This window comes from Panicum virgatum, chromosome 3N, assembly GCF_016808335.1.
Source record: "Panicum virgatum strain AP13 chromosome 3N, P.virgatum_v5, whole genome shotgun sequence".
Taxonomy (NCBI): Eukaryota; Viridiplantae; Streptophyta; class Magnoliopsida; order Poales; family Poaceae; genus Panicum; species Panicum virgatum.
In genome coordinates, this window is record NC_053147.1 from 8,960,274 (window position 1) to 8,973,100 (window position 12,827).

General features: G+C 46.4%; 2 protein-coding genes across 6 annotated transcripts; one reads left to right on the forward strand and one right to left on the reverse strand.

Annotated features, from left to right (window-relative positions):
- The first annotated feature begins 88 nt into the window (after window positions 1-88).
- LOC120664193 (aspartic proteinase) lies at window positions 89-4,252 on the forward strand. Of its 3 annotated transcripts, none has more exons than XM_039943260.1 (12): window positions 89-411; window positions 850-1,204; window positions 1,336-1,396; window positions 1,496-1,590; window positions 1,682-1,794; window positions 1,889-2,162; window positions 2,395-2,508; window positions 2,623-2,687; window positions 2,806-2,947; window positions 3,037-3,156; window positions 3,640-3,728; window positions 3,816-4,252. In XM_039943260.1, the coding sequence occupies exons 2-12, from the start codon at window positions 869-871 to the stop codon at window positions 3,898-3,900; spliced, it is 1,494 nt and encodes a 497-aa protein (XP_039799194.1). In that variant the 5' UTR covers window positions 89-411; window positions 850-868; the 3' UTR covers window positions 3,901-4,252. The 3 variants fall into 3 exon arrangements, with proteins under 3 accessions (XP_039799194.1, XP_039799193.1, XP_039799192.1); XM_039943259.1 differs by lacking the exon at window positions 89-411 and adding an exon at window positions 460-478 and having other exon boundaries at window positions 3,816-4,242; XM_039943258.1 differs by lacking the exon at window positions 89-411 and adding an exon at window positions 488-781.
- A 1,914-nt stretch (window positions 4,253-6,166) lies between these two features.
- Window positions 6,167-10,871, reverse strand: LOC120664194 (probable WRKY transcription factor 47). 3 transcript variants are annotated; one of them, XM_039943263.1, is made up of 6 exons: window positions 10,410-10,871; window positions 10,188-10,277; window positions 9,939-10,069; window positions 8,459-8,750; window positions 8,249-8,362; window positions 6,167-7,041 (listed from the first exon to the last, which is right to left on the reverse strand). In XM_039943263.1, the coding sequence occupies exons 1-6, from the start codon at window positions 10,665-10,667 to the stop codon at window positions 6,352-6,354; spliced, it is 1,575 nt and encodes a 524-aa protein (XP_039799197.1). In that variant the 5' UTR covers window positions 10,668-10,871; the 3' UTR covers window positions 6,167-6,351. The 3 variants fall into 3 exon arrangements, with proteins under 3 accessions (XP_039799197.1, XP_039799196.1, XP_039799195.1); XM_039943262.1 differs by having other exon boundaries at window positions 8,459-8,746; window positions 9,932-10,069; window positions 10,410-10,870; XM_039943261.1 differs by having other exon boundaries at window positions 8,459-8,749; window positions 9,932-10,069; window positions 10,410-10,870.
- Between the last annotated feature and the right edge of the window lie 1,956 nt (window positions 10,872-12,827).

The following is a 12,827-nucleotide window of genomic DNA, read 5'->3' on the forward strand; positions in this document are numbered from 1 at the left end:
GCGTGGAACACGCCACGCCGACGCCGTCACCCACCTCACCCCGTCGCTTTCGCCTTCTTCAACCCTCTTCATCCATTCCAGTTCTGACATGTTCCCTCCTTCCCAGCGCTATGAAATATCCGAGGAGGCGAGGACACCCAGAACCAGAACCTACCTCCAGCGCCTTCTGCCACCGACACGTGGGCCAGGCGCGGCCCGCGGCCCCGCCGCACGCGACAGTGGGACGGGAGGTGCCAGTCGCCTCGCCACATCCTGTGACGCCATTGGTGGCTTCTTTATTGTGTCTGTCGCCCGCGCGCCCATGCTTCCTCCCTCTTCTTCAACCCCTCCTCCTCCTCGACTTCACCACCGTCCTTCCTCGTCGTCTTGGAAGCAAGCAAGGTAGCTGCACGGAGGCAACCACGCAATAAGGTGGTCCCTCTTGCCTGACTGAGCTTCACTACTCTTACTCTCCGAGCACTTATCCGTCTTTTGCCTGGTAGGTCTGAATGAATGCCGTTTCTACTAGGATGTACTGTACCACGATTGCTCTTGTTCAGCTCGCGTGGTTTTGGTGACTTTCTGTGCTAATATCCACTGATGACGATCCTTATAAGTTATTACCTTGATTCATTGTAGCTGTACCGAATCTGTAGGTTTCGTAGTATGTTTCTTCTGTTGGGGCTTTGATTTCCAGTTGAGCTCTGCTTTAGTGAAAGTCTGAAACTTTCCTGAATACAAGCATCTCCATTGGTTGACTTTCGAGTTTGCTGAGCAGCAAGGATAAGGACAAGCGCATGGAGTATACAGCAGGCAGCCTTATCCTAAATTCCTAATCCAGTAATCCGAGCTAACACAAATTCTCCTCAGGTGCTCTTGGTTCTCTGGGATGATGAGGCGCAGGCAGCTCTTGCTGGCGACCGCCTGCTTGTGGGCTCTGTCGTGCGCCTCGCTGCTCCGTGCTTCCACCCCTGACGGGCTTCTCAGGGTCAGCCTGAACAAGAACAAGCTCGACCGCGAGGCGCTGGCCGCGGCCAAGGTTGGCAGGCAGCACGACAGCCGCCGCCTGAGGGCTGCCGGCGGCGACGAGGTCCCTCTCATCGACTACCTCAACACCCAGTACTTCGGGGTCATCGGCATCGGCACGCCGCCGCAGAACTTCACCGTCATCTTCGACACTGGGAGCTCCAACCTCTGGATCCCCTCCTCCAAATGTTATTTCTCGGTGCGCTCATTCTTTGGCATATCATCGTTTCCGTTTCTCTAGTTGTTTGTTAAATTTGTGATTTCAAGCTTAAGTCTCACTGTGAATCTTTGAGGAGAGATGTTTAATTTGACTGCCATGTGCCACTGCAGATAGCATGCTACTTCCACCACAAATACAAGTCCAGCAAGTCTAGCACTTACAAGTCTGATGGTATATGGCCTGATCTTCTTTAATGTTACTGATTTCTCGCAGCATGCAAAGATGGTTGCTGAATCTCTGCACTACATATTTTCTCACCAAATTATTCAGGGGAGACTTGCAAAATTACTTATGGCTCTGGATCAATTTCCGGATTCTTCAGCAAGGATAACGTGCTTGTTGGAGACCTTGTTGTTAAAAGCCAGGTTAAATGTTTTATTTCAGTGTAATTGCCCATGTTAACAATCACATGCAAACTGTATCTCTAATGCTGCAACTTATTTCTCCCCATTTCAGAAGTTCATTGAGACTACTCGCGAACCCAGTTTCTCATTCATCCTTGGGAAGTTTGATGGCATTCTTGGTCTTGGATACCCTGAAATCTCTGTCGGCAAAGCTCCTCCCATTTGGTATGTCTTCTAGCTGTTAACTCATTGATATAAAGCATGGCTTGCCGGTTTGCCACCTGAATCGTGTACCATTTTCTTCTATGTGCAACAACAGGCAGAGCATGGAAGAGCAGAAACTTCTTAAGGACAACGTCTTCTCTTTCTGGCTCAACCGAAACCCTGATGCATCTTCCGGTGGCGAGCTTGTCTTTGGCGGCGTGGACCCTAAACACTTCAAGGGGAACCACACCTATGTTCCTGTTTCCCGCAAAGGTTACTGGCAGTTCAACATGGGGGATCTCCTCATTGATGGTCACTCAACTGGTTTCTGTGCAAAAGGCTGTGCTGCTATTGCCGACTCTGGGACTTCTTTGTTGGCTGGTCCTACAGTATGTATCCTCATACTGATGATCCTGATTTTCTCTGTATTTGCATGACCACAGGCACCGGGCTTACAAATTTTTAAGCTGAGCTGGAGTCACTGGCCAATAGATTACGAGTATCACTAGAATTTATGTAGATGCTAAACTATGTACCATCAGTATGACTAGGTACTAGGTCCCTAGGTAGAATGGACAAACTTTGATAAGGGATGACTCAATTCTTGAATCTCATGTACAGGCTATAGTTGCTCAAGTGAACCATGCAATTGGGGCAGAGGGAATTATCAGCACGGAATGCAAAGAAGTGGTGAGCCAGTATGGAGAGATGATCCTCAACTTGCTCATAGCACAGGTTTGCTAGTTTCTGCATTTCCCTGCTTTTGTTCAGTCTTTGAACCATAGACGAAATTTCATAAGTATTTTAATTTTGAAATCTAGTAATTTGGTAAATGCTTTGCCTCTGCAGACAGATCCACAGAAAGTTTGCAGCCAGATTGGTCTGTGCATGTTTGATGGTATTCAGTCTGTCAGGTGAGTCCATTATGCCGGGCCATCATTGTAGTATGTGTCAAATTGGCTTTTTTTTTCTGTTTCACTGTATATTCCTCTTTTCATGGTATGATGAATTATGACACAAAACTTTCTGCAGTGAAGGAATTGAATCTGTTGTCGGGAAAGAAAACCTGGGCTCAGATGTTATGTGCACAGCCTGTCAGATGGCTGTTGTGTGGATAGAGAATCAGCTCCGTGAAAACAAAACAAAGGAGATAATATTGCAATATGCTAACCAGGTTACAAAATTTATGGTTTAATCTGGATGTTTCTTTGATCGTTACGAATTATGTATATAATTGGTGACAATATCTGCCTTGTGTTCCAGCTATGTGAGCGTCTACCAAGTCCCAATGGCGAATCAACAGTCAGCTGCCATCAGATATCAAAGATGCCAAATCTTTCATTCACTATTGCAAACAAGAGCTTCACCCTAACACCAGAGCAGGTTCTTTCTAGTAGCCCATAGCTCATTCTTTAACTATACTAACCAATTTTTGTTCATTTCCTAGTACAACAAAGTAGCCAATTTTTTCAGCATATGTTGCTATTAGTGATGATTAATCAAATTTACTGACCATTTTGTCGACAAGATATTAGGGGGATCAAACATTTGCTTCTTGATATTTATCAGAAGATACCTATTGAGTCCTAGATTATGAAGGATTCAGTGTTGGCGCAGTTCATAACTGAACATTTGAAGTGCATGCTTCGTAGAAGTTTTGAAGTTTCGGAGTGATATGATTAGTTGTTGATACTTGGAGCCCAGAAATGCCTGGTAGAGGCAATTCAGTGGACTATATAGTTCTTATATTCTACTTGATTTGAATAAAAAAAAAGAAATCTGTGAACTTCACTTCTAATTTTATTTTGTTACACAATCATCACTGCAAATGCGTACATTCTCAAACTTTGTGAAACTTGTGTTCAGTACATTGTGAAGCTGGAGCAAGGAGGGCAAACTGTCTGCATCAGTGGGTTCATGGCATTCGACATACCACCCCCGCGTGGTCCTCTCTGGTGTGAAACATAACATTGCGTCATACCTTGATATTTTCCCCCTTCCTCCCCATCTCAGTCTGAGAGTTTGCATACGAACCATTGCAGGATTCTTGGGGATGTCTTCATGGGAGCTTACCACACAGTGTTCGACTTTGGCAAGGACAGGATCGGCTTCGCGGAATCTGCATGAGTGTGTCAGCACTCTGCTCCGTTAGTGTAGCTTCTCTATCAGCTACATGCAGACAGTACACTGCAAATAAATGGATCGCGAAAAATGCTAAAACCGGGAACATGATTTAGCACACGGGCAGACCTTTCTTTCTGAAGAAGACTAAATGAATGCTTGGAGAGCTATGCTTGAAGATATGTATGCTTGATGTTTACTGAAGAAAGGAACACTGAGAAATAATATCATGCTCATGTCATCCCATCTTGAAAATTGTGTGATCATATTTGTACAACCTATCGTTTGTAAAATAACTTCTGGATTGACTTGGAACTGATGTGCATGTTACAATGCAATTTGCTTCTCTGTTGTGGTAGTTCGTCTTCTTTGTTATTTGGACTGAATTTTAATGCTCAGGGTGCCCAAGTGAAATTTTTTTCTTACTAATGGAGACCGAGTATTGGCCGGGTCTGAACGATGGTGTGGTGTGGTTCTCTTTGGCTTTGATATGTTCCTTTCAATCGAAAGGCTAACTGGAACAATAATCAGTAACCCCTTTGGAACCTTGCTAGAGAAATTTCACGTGTATTTTGCCGATTCTAGATCATGTAAAGATACTCATTGCTAGAAAACCTTGCTACAGAATGTGTTAGGAGAATAGGAGTGGTGTAAAGATACTCCTTAATTATCAGTAAACTCCCCCTTTTCGCAAAAAAAAAAGGCTTGATACGGGTGGAAGCCAGCAACGTCATGCTTCGATAAACGTGAAAGGCGGTTTGGCCTAAAAATCATGAACGTAGGTGATGCTGCTGCACTTAGAACCATTCTGAACCATTTTGTGAAAATGAAAAATAATCAAGTATAAACTAAAACAATCATAAGTAATCCTTTTAAAATCAGAAAAATACAAAACAAGTGCCAACATTTTTCTAAAATTGTAACATACCTATTGGCACTCTACTTATCAGTTATTCGGATCCAATATTTTCATGTTCCTAGTATTTTTGTGCTTATAACTATGCCTATCATTTCTTAATAAATAAGATTCACATAGAGCAATAACAACAATATGGTTTCATTTTTAGAATAAAAATTGGTAATAGTTTTATATTTTTCAATTTAAAATGAATTAATTTTGATTTTTTAGATCTAACTAGATTTTTCATTTTCTTAGAAAAAAATAAAAACCTCCGTTCGAACCACTCAAGGGATAAACTTGTCTGGTTTCGACAATTAGGTGGCTCTCGTTATCTGGTTTTGACAATTGAATGACTCTAGTTATCCGATTTTATATAGTTGAGTATTGAAAATCGAACTTTTATCTTAATTCAAGGATGTAAAGTGGACTTTTCACTGTATTCTTTGTGTTCGAGATATGCCTTTCCCTATCCATACAGGTCATGCATTTCGCCGCGCCATTTCCGTCCCATTTTTTCCAACGGAACTAATTAGTTTCCAATGCACATCTCCATTTCTCGTCTCATAGGCAGTCTGTTATTACCTCTTACTGCTTTCACCATCTCTGGGCCAGAAATTCATGGGAGAAGAATGTCATATCGTGTGTGTTGACACCCAAAATTGGCAAATACCGAGATTTGCTGGATGATCTAGGCGAACCTGTCAGACCGGTAATGTAAACCGGTCTGGGTAACCATGTCAAAATACCAATTGGACTACACTATTGCTTAGATCTTGTCGAGATGATCAAAATGCATATATAGAATGTCAAATTTGGAGTCCGGATGAGAAAGTTATACCTCCCAGAAGACCTGCACCCCGGTCTGATCGGTCAGACCGGTCCAGGGCGGTCAGACCGGTCGAAACAGCCTAATCCGAGATATAAGTTGTGTTTTGACACGGGATATGCATGGGTTTCGGCTCCCATCGGGTACAGACCTCCCCACCCTATATATATGAAGAGCCACGACCGATTGAGGGTATCCTAATCGAATCAACACATTTATCCTTTACTTTTATCTCCAAACCCTAGTTTTTTCAACCCCATGTTGTTCTTCCTTCGTCTCTACGGTGTTTGAAGGCGTCCTGAGTGGTCTGCCGATCTCAAGGCAACGCTAACTCCATTAGCTCCGACGGGGTCCCTCTCGAGCTCATAAATCTAGATTTTTGCGGCGTCTCTGCTCCAACCGGTCTGACCGATCTTTGCAAGACCTCGTTGGTGAGGATCGTTTGCAATCCGCGCATGCTAGCGCTTTCGTGTGTTGATCAGATTTGCGTCAACAGTGTGTTCGGTGTTGTTCACACCTTGTCCACAAAAAGTGACAAAAAAAGGTGTGGAACATTAAATCTTACGTATCGCCTCTATAAAAATCTCAATTGTATAATCCATTTACAACACTAGCACATAGGACTATACGTATAACGTACAAAAGCGATGTGTACAGATTTATATGCGTACGCGGTACACATGGATGTATGTACAGATGGTCGTCCATAAGCTTTGATTTCAAAATGTTATTATTGCCGGCTGTCATGCAGTCTTTGTAAAAGCGCATGCAATGCCGTCTCCCGTGCTCCGGCCGCCGCCGCCGTGGTGGTCGACTCAGTGCCGCCGCTATCGCTATTACCATCTCCGTTGGCGCCGGCGCCACTCCGGGGAGCTGCTTCAGCGCCTCCCCCAATGATCGTCGAGATGGCGGCCGCCAGCGCCGTGGTGAAGTTGGGGTCTCTGGTGATCGCGGCGGTCATGGTCTCCAGCGCCGACCGGTTCCTGCCGTCCATCATCCCCAACGACACCGTCGTCGGCTGTGGCGGCACCGCCGGCCTGTGCGCGGCAGGGAAGCCGCCGTACATCGGGAACGGCATCGCGGGGAGCGCCGGCGGGCGGTGCGGGAGCAGGCCCGCGGCCGACGCCGGCGGCGGGTGGGTGAGGTCGAGGGTGATGGTCGGGAACGGCGCGGAGGCGGAGAGCGTGGCGCCCATGGCGGCGGACGCGTAGGGGTACGACTGGAAGAGCGGCGCCGCGACGTGGTGGCCCGCGAAGAGCGCGCCGGCGTCGCGGCCGGCGGCGGCCGGGCCCGAGAGGAGCATGGCGGCCGCGGCCGAGGTGGTCTTGGCCATCGCGGCGGCGGCCGGCGGCAGCTGGTGGTTGTGGGCGCCCTCGTACGTGGTGATGAGCACCGCCTTGTCCTCCGCGCACCGTTGCACCTGCACACGTGTGTGCCCATTAGTTACTCTTCTTGCATGTTCTCTAGCTGCATACTTGCACGCACAACAGCCAAACAAGTTGGGAATTCTCGCCATTTTTTTAGAGGGAGCGTCCTGCAGGTGAGATGTCACGATTGTGCGCTGTTTGACCGTGGAAGAAAGTGCAAACGTGTGCATCAGGGAGCTAACTCATTGATCATGGTGAGTTACTAGGATCTCCATTTGCATTTGTTAATTGGGGACAGGACAGGTCACAGGGTAGACAAAGAGGAAGGGACAAATGACCAGTAGTAGTGGTTTATTTGGTTAGGTTCAGATGAATAACTAGCCAGTGGCGAAGCTACAGCTAGCTGTTGGGGTCCGCCGACCCCAACGAAATTTTGATAATCCTATGTAAAGATACTGTTCATCGCTGTTTTTAGTGTTAATGACCCCGTTAAACAATGATGATGACCCCGGCGGCCATAATTTCTGGCTTCGCCCCTGTAACTAGCGTATGCAGTGTGCAGCCTGCAACGCTCCTGCAAACGTTCACATTTGCATGTCATCATAGGATATGTCGTCAGAGTCGCAAGGATATTTTCAGATGTACTTTGTAGCTGGTTTCTTGGGTGTGTTTTCAAATGTCATGTTTGAATATCCTAACATTAGAAGGTACCTAGCTAGCTTTGTAGGAACAAAGTACATGCATGTGGTGTTTGAATTCTACAAGCACGCAACATATATATGGGCCATGGCATATAATAATACACCATGTGATCACTTTCTTATTTAGCTATGTTGTATATGCTGCTAGATACCTGGTAGGCTGGTACTCTAGTTAGTAGTTAAATCAAGTACACCCGGCAGGCTTAATTTGTTTGGCATTTCCTTGACCAAAATATGTCCTTTTTGATGGACCGGCCGGTCTCATTGAATAAGCTAACATAAACTTATATATCATAAGATTAATTCTGGGTTTAATTGAGGCCAGGTTTCAGGTTAACCAAGGGCCTACCCTCTTATATTATGATGTGGTTTTTATATGATGTGTGCTATGATATATTTCCATTTTCCCTTTGGCACATTATAGAAGAAAAAACAACGCTATGCTTTTTCTAAGTCCAATTTGTATAGCTATATATAAAAAATGTAAGGGCAAGGTTTTAAACTGTTTAACCAAACAAATTGCAACCATCATGGAGATACCATATTGCAAAATATGTACCTGCTTCCTGACGGGGCATCCTGTGGCCATTGTGCACCGGTAGTAAGCTCTGGGGCATGGGTTGCCCTTGGCCATCTTCTGCCCATACTTCCTCCATTGGCATCCATCACTGATCTACATGCATCGATCGATTCCCAACAAGATTGAGAAAAGGATGGCTTAAGAATTTCAACGCAAACTCTAAGCAAAGTAGTAGTGGACTTGACATACCATTGGGGCCTCGGACCGCGCGCGCACCGACACCCTCACCCTCCGCAGCGGCGCCTCCGCCCGCTCGGCGTTCTCGTCGCGCTCAGGCGTCCCGGACCCTTCCTGCTGCGCCGACCTCCCGCTGTTCTGACGATCCGCTTCGCCGGCGCTGCCGCTGCCACCATCGGAATCCCCTCCGTCAAGCGCCGCCGGAGCTCTTATCGCCGGAGCCATGCGGGGGTCCACGAATTGCAGTCCCGCCGGCACTGTCGCCGCCGCCGGTACCATCGAGTTCGCCGCGCCGCCGGCCTGCATCGATCCATCGCAGTTAAGGGCGTTGCTGACTTGCTGATCATGATGTGTTACCAGTCATGATCTTTGGCAGTACTACGTACGTAGCAGTCAAATTGAATAATTATGAGAGTTAAAGGGCCACGAGAAAAATGGAGTCATCACGTACACGGGGGATGCACGGTGGCCATGCCGATCGAGTTGCCGACATGAACACGCTAACAACCATTAGTAAGTGTGGCTTTGTCCTCAACAAGCTTGGTTCCTGTTGGCACGGCCAAAGGTGCTTGCGATGGCGAGATCTACATGGTAGCCTACTGTATGTAGCGCGTAAACATGGATCGGGACACCTATCTCCAAACCATTAATGGGCGACAAAGATTTGACTACCGACCTAATCAGGTGTTGAAACTTTGTTTATGGGTTTCGATTTGATGCACATGCACAGTAGTTGAGCTCAACTAAGCTGCTAGTACGCAAGTGGTCTTGCGTACATTTCAGTACCGACCCGTAATGCCAGTGGTCAAGTGTATCTGAATCCTGAAGTTCTGAACCAGTTTGGCGATGCAGCCTTTGAACACTACTATAAACTAGAGAGAAATATAGTAGATGAACATTTGATTCGGGTAATGCATGCAGGCAGTGTGTGAATATAATGCAAGATTTGATACACACCAGCACGCCCCCTGCATATTTCTACAAAACTTTCACTGGTCCAATCCAACCTCCCTACCCAACTTCTTTCTCGGTTAGCCGCATAAGGTTGGTTGCATCGACCAAGAACTGAAGTCTAAGAAATCAGATGGATCTAAAAGAAAATGGGAATCAAACGGGTAGAGTGTCAATTCATCGGAAGCACATAGATTATGGCAGGTGATCATCATCAGCTTTATACGGGCGGGTTTATAGGAGCAGAGATGCTTTTGTGTGAAATGAATAAAGTACCACGGTCTCGCTTTGCTGCAGGCTGCTGCTTTTTCACGAGATATTTTTTCTGGTAACATGGAAGTACAACGTTGACTAGCTAGCTAGGTTCCAGCTGCGACGCAAGGCCATTTCTTTTGGACTTTGAACACGAACTAAGCCACGACGAAAGTACAGGTGGAAATTAGTCAAAGAGACGACATGGAACGGCGAAGCTGATGATGATGATGATGATGAGATGTGGTAGCAAGATGCAAGGATTTGGTAAGTTCAGCTTACCTGCTGCTGCTGCTGCTGCTGGGCTTGGATGAGCTGATGGTACAGAGCGCTGTAGCTGCGGGTGAGGTCGTCCAGCATCCGCCGGAGCCGCCGGTTCTCCTCGCCGGCCTGCCGGAGCTCCCCCTCCACCGTCGACGCCTACATACAGGCATGAGTAAAGGATCAACATGCGTGTGGTACTACTACTACCACGCTTAGCTTTATATGAACGACTCTGATGTGGAAGAACAAGATCGAGAGAATCCGCCGCGCCTACCTCTTTATGATCACTCGCTGCTCCGGCGGCCGTACCCTCGCCGCCGTTAACCGGCGTCGCCGCCGCCGTGGTCAGAAGGTCAAGCGCCGTCTGCAGGAACCCCAAACGACACGCACACCCGCACAAAAAATCAAGTTCATACATGTATCGATCTAATGGCCATCTTAATTGCGCACGCCAGGGATCAATCTCATCAAGCTCATCTGGATCGAAGAGACTTACGTTGACCGTAGTATTGCCGCGTCCTAGTGCTCCTGCCTCTCGGTTTCCATGCTCACCGTCGCCGTCGCCGTCGTCGCCGTTCCTGCGGCGAGCACCGCCGGTGGAGAAGAAGTCGACCTCCTTGATCTCGCTCCTGCGCCCGCCGCCGCCGCCGTGGCCAAAGTTGGCCCGGCTGCCATGCTCCGCCAAGATCATGCCCTCCTCTTCCTCTTTCTCCTCCTCCTCCTTGTGCTGCTCTTGCTTTGGCACCAAGTCCATGGATGGATTGGAGGTTTCAAGCCAGAGAATGGAGAGGACGAGAAGGCTATATACAACTTTGTGACTTGTGGCCGTACTAGCTACCTACAAGCTAGGAGAGAGAGAGAGAGATGTCCAACTGTGCAAGCTATAGCTACAGAAGAAGCACGTAACGTGAAACGGAAAGACTTGGACTTTGGACTCGAGAATGGAGACGGGACGGCAGGCGGAGTTGGACCAATGGGATGGGGTTGGAACTAGGGATGGCAATTGGTACCCGAAACCCGAGTACCCGACGAGTTTTACCCAATAAGAAGGCGGGTATGGAATGATTTTTCTACCCGTGGGTACATTATTGGACAAAATCCTATACCCATCGGGTATGGCGGGTACGGGTGCGGGTTTATACTACCCATACCCGCCTACCCGTGGGTAAGAAATACCCGCAGGAAAAACAAATGAGCTTAAGTATCTAACTCATTTTAGCCCATATGACCTATGAATTTAGCTCAAATCCAATTAAACCCTCCTAGTATATATATATTGTTGAACCCTCTCTAACTCATGTTAACCCATACGAGCCATTAACTTGTTGAAATGAAACTTGTAATGATTTATTTTTCATGTGAATATCTAATATTTACATGTAATACTCGGGTATGATTTCGGGTGTGGGTTACCCGACGGGTAAAAATTACCCGCGCGGGTATGGGTATGGAATCATTTTCTTACCCGTATGCGGGTACGGGTAACCCGACGGGTAAAATTTAATCCTAACGGGTACGGGTATGGGTGGCCACTACCCGACGGGTATATACCCGTTGCCATCCCTAGTTGGAACTGGTGGGCCACCCCACGCGTCAGCGTGATAGGTGGCTGAGGAGAGGGTCCACGTGTCGCTGCGCGTGGGCCGGGTCAATGGGGTCAACGGCTGCTGCGTTTTGCGACTCTGGGAGTGGTGGAGAGGAGGCCACGAACCATGCATCTCTATCAACTAAGGATGGAAAACGGATCGGATTCGCACGGATACGGATTCGGATATCTCGAATAACCATATTTGTGTTTCCTTCCAATTTCCATCTCTTAGAATGGAAACGGATCGGATTCGCACGGATACGGATTCAGATATCTAGGATATTTTCGGATATCCATTTTCCTGTTTCCTTACCGTTTCCATCCCTACTATCAACAGTTTCAACTTATAGTACTAGTCGGGTTTTTTTTACAGCATTTTGTCTTTTTTATACGGGCAAATGGAATAGATTTCTTCTCAAATACTAAATCCCAACAACCTCACAGGGTGCGGTCTCCAAAAGCCATTGGCCGAAGGTAAAGCAGATAAGGTGTTACACTGATTCTCAAATAAAGTATTTTCAAAATTTTAATAGGAAAGCTCATACAAGAGCAGGAGTTTAAGATTGTGTCGCCATAAACTCACTATATTCATTGGTTAATTTGGAGGGGAGAAAATCAAGTACCGACTAGATAGCTACCGCTAGTTTCTCAAGTCGAGATAATGGTTTTTTGTAGGCCGCCAAGTTAGATGGCTCTATATATATATCCATTCCATGTGCTTGTAAAGAAAACCAACCTTAATCATTAATTTGTATAAAGACCACTTGTACGTAGTTTCACATTTATAGACAAATTATGCTCGTGTGGTTCTGCAGACAAAGTTGGTGTAAGTATCGGATATTTATAGTTGTCCGCTCGTTAATTTGTAGGAATCTATATGATCGAGTCATGGACGGTGGGAAGGTCCGACTTGCATACGGGATAGACTAAGATCCACCTGTCAATGACATAAGATGGACCAAATCAAAAATTTAAGTGGAAACCTTACATACTTTAGAAATATCACATTTATACTTGCAAGATGAAATAGAGATGGACATATAATCACACACATATATATTTTTCAGCTATTGTTACTATTATACATTATCTAGTGGTCATAGAAGATTTGTGGAGAATTCAGAAACACGAGGAAGATCAGGATAGCCTGCTATCGGGGTTGGCTTGATTAACTATCTGGTCAATGGCCACCATCAGCTAGTTGACAATGTGCATAATCAAAGGGGCAGGACCTTTTCAACTTAGACTTTAGCATGCAAAATTCTGCTGGAGTTGGCTTATTCCTACAAGCCACCTAGATGATGTCCTGGTTGATTACCATGTGAT

Excerpts from the sequence above, each read along its gene's own strand:
- LOC120664193 (XM_039943258.1), top strand. Across the intron at positions 2,509-2,622 it reads TCAACTTGCTCATAGCACAG|ACAGATCCACAGAAAGTTTG; the intron begins GTTTGCTAGTTT and ends TTGCCTCTGCAG. Across the intron at positions 2,688-2,805 it reads GATGGTATTCAGTCTGTCAG|TGAAGGAATTGAATCTGTTG; the intron begins GTGAGTCCATTA and ends AACTTTCTGCAG.
- LOC120664194 (XM_039943261.1), bottom strand. The coding sequence starts at position 10,667 with ATGGACTTGGTGCCAAAGCAAGAGCAGCACAAGGAGGAGGAGGAGAAA. Across the intron at positions 10,070-10,187 it reads CAGCGAGTGATCATAAAGAG|GCGTCGACGGTGGAGGGGGA; the intron begins GTAGGCGCGGCG and ends GCCTGTATGTAG. Across the intron at positions 8,750-9,931 it reads AGCAGCAGCAGCAGCAGCAG|CAGGCCGGCGGCGCGGCGAA; the intron begins GTAAGCTGAACT and ends GATGGATCGATG.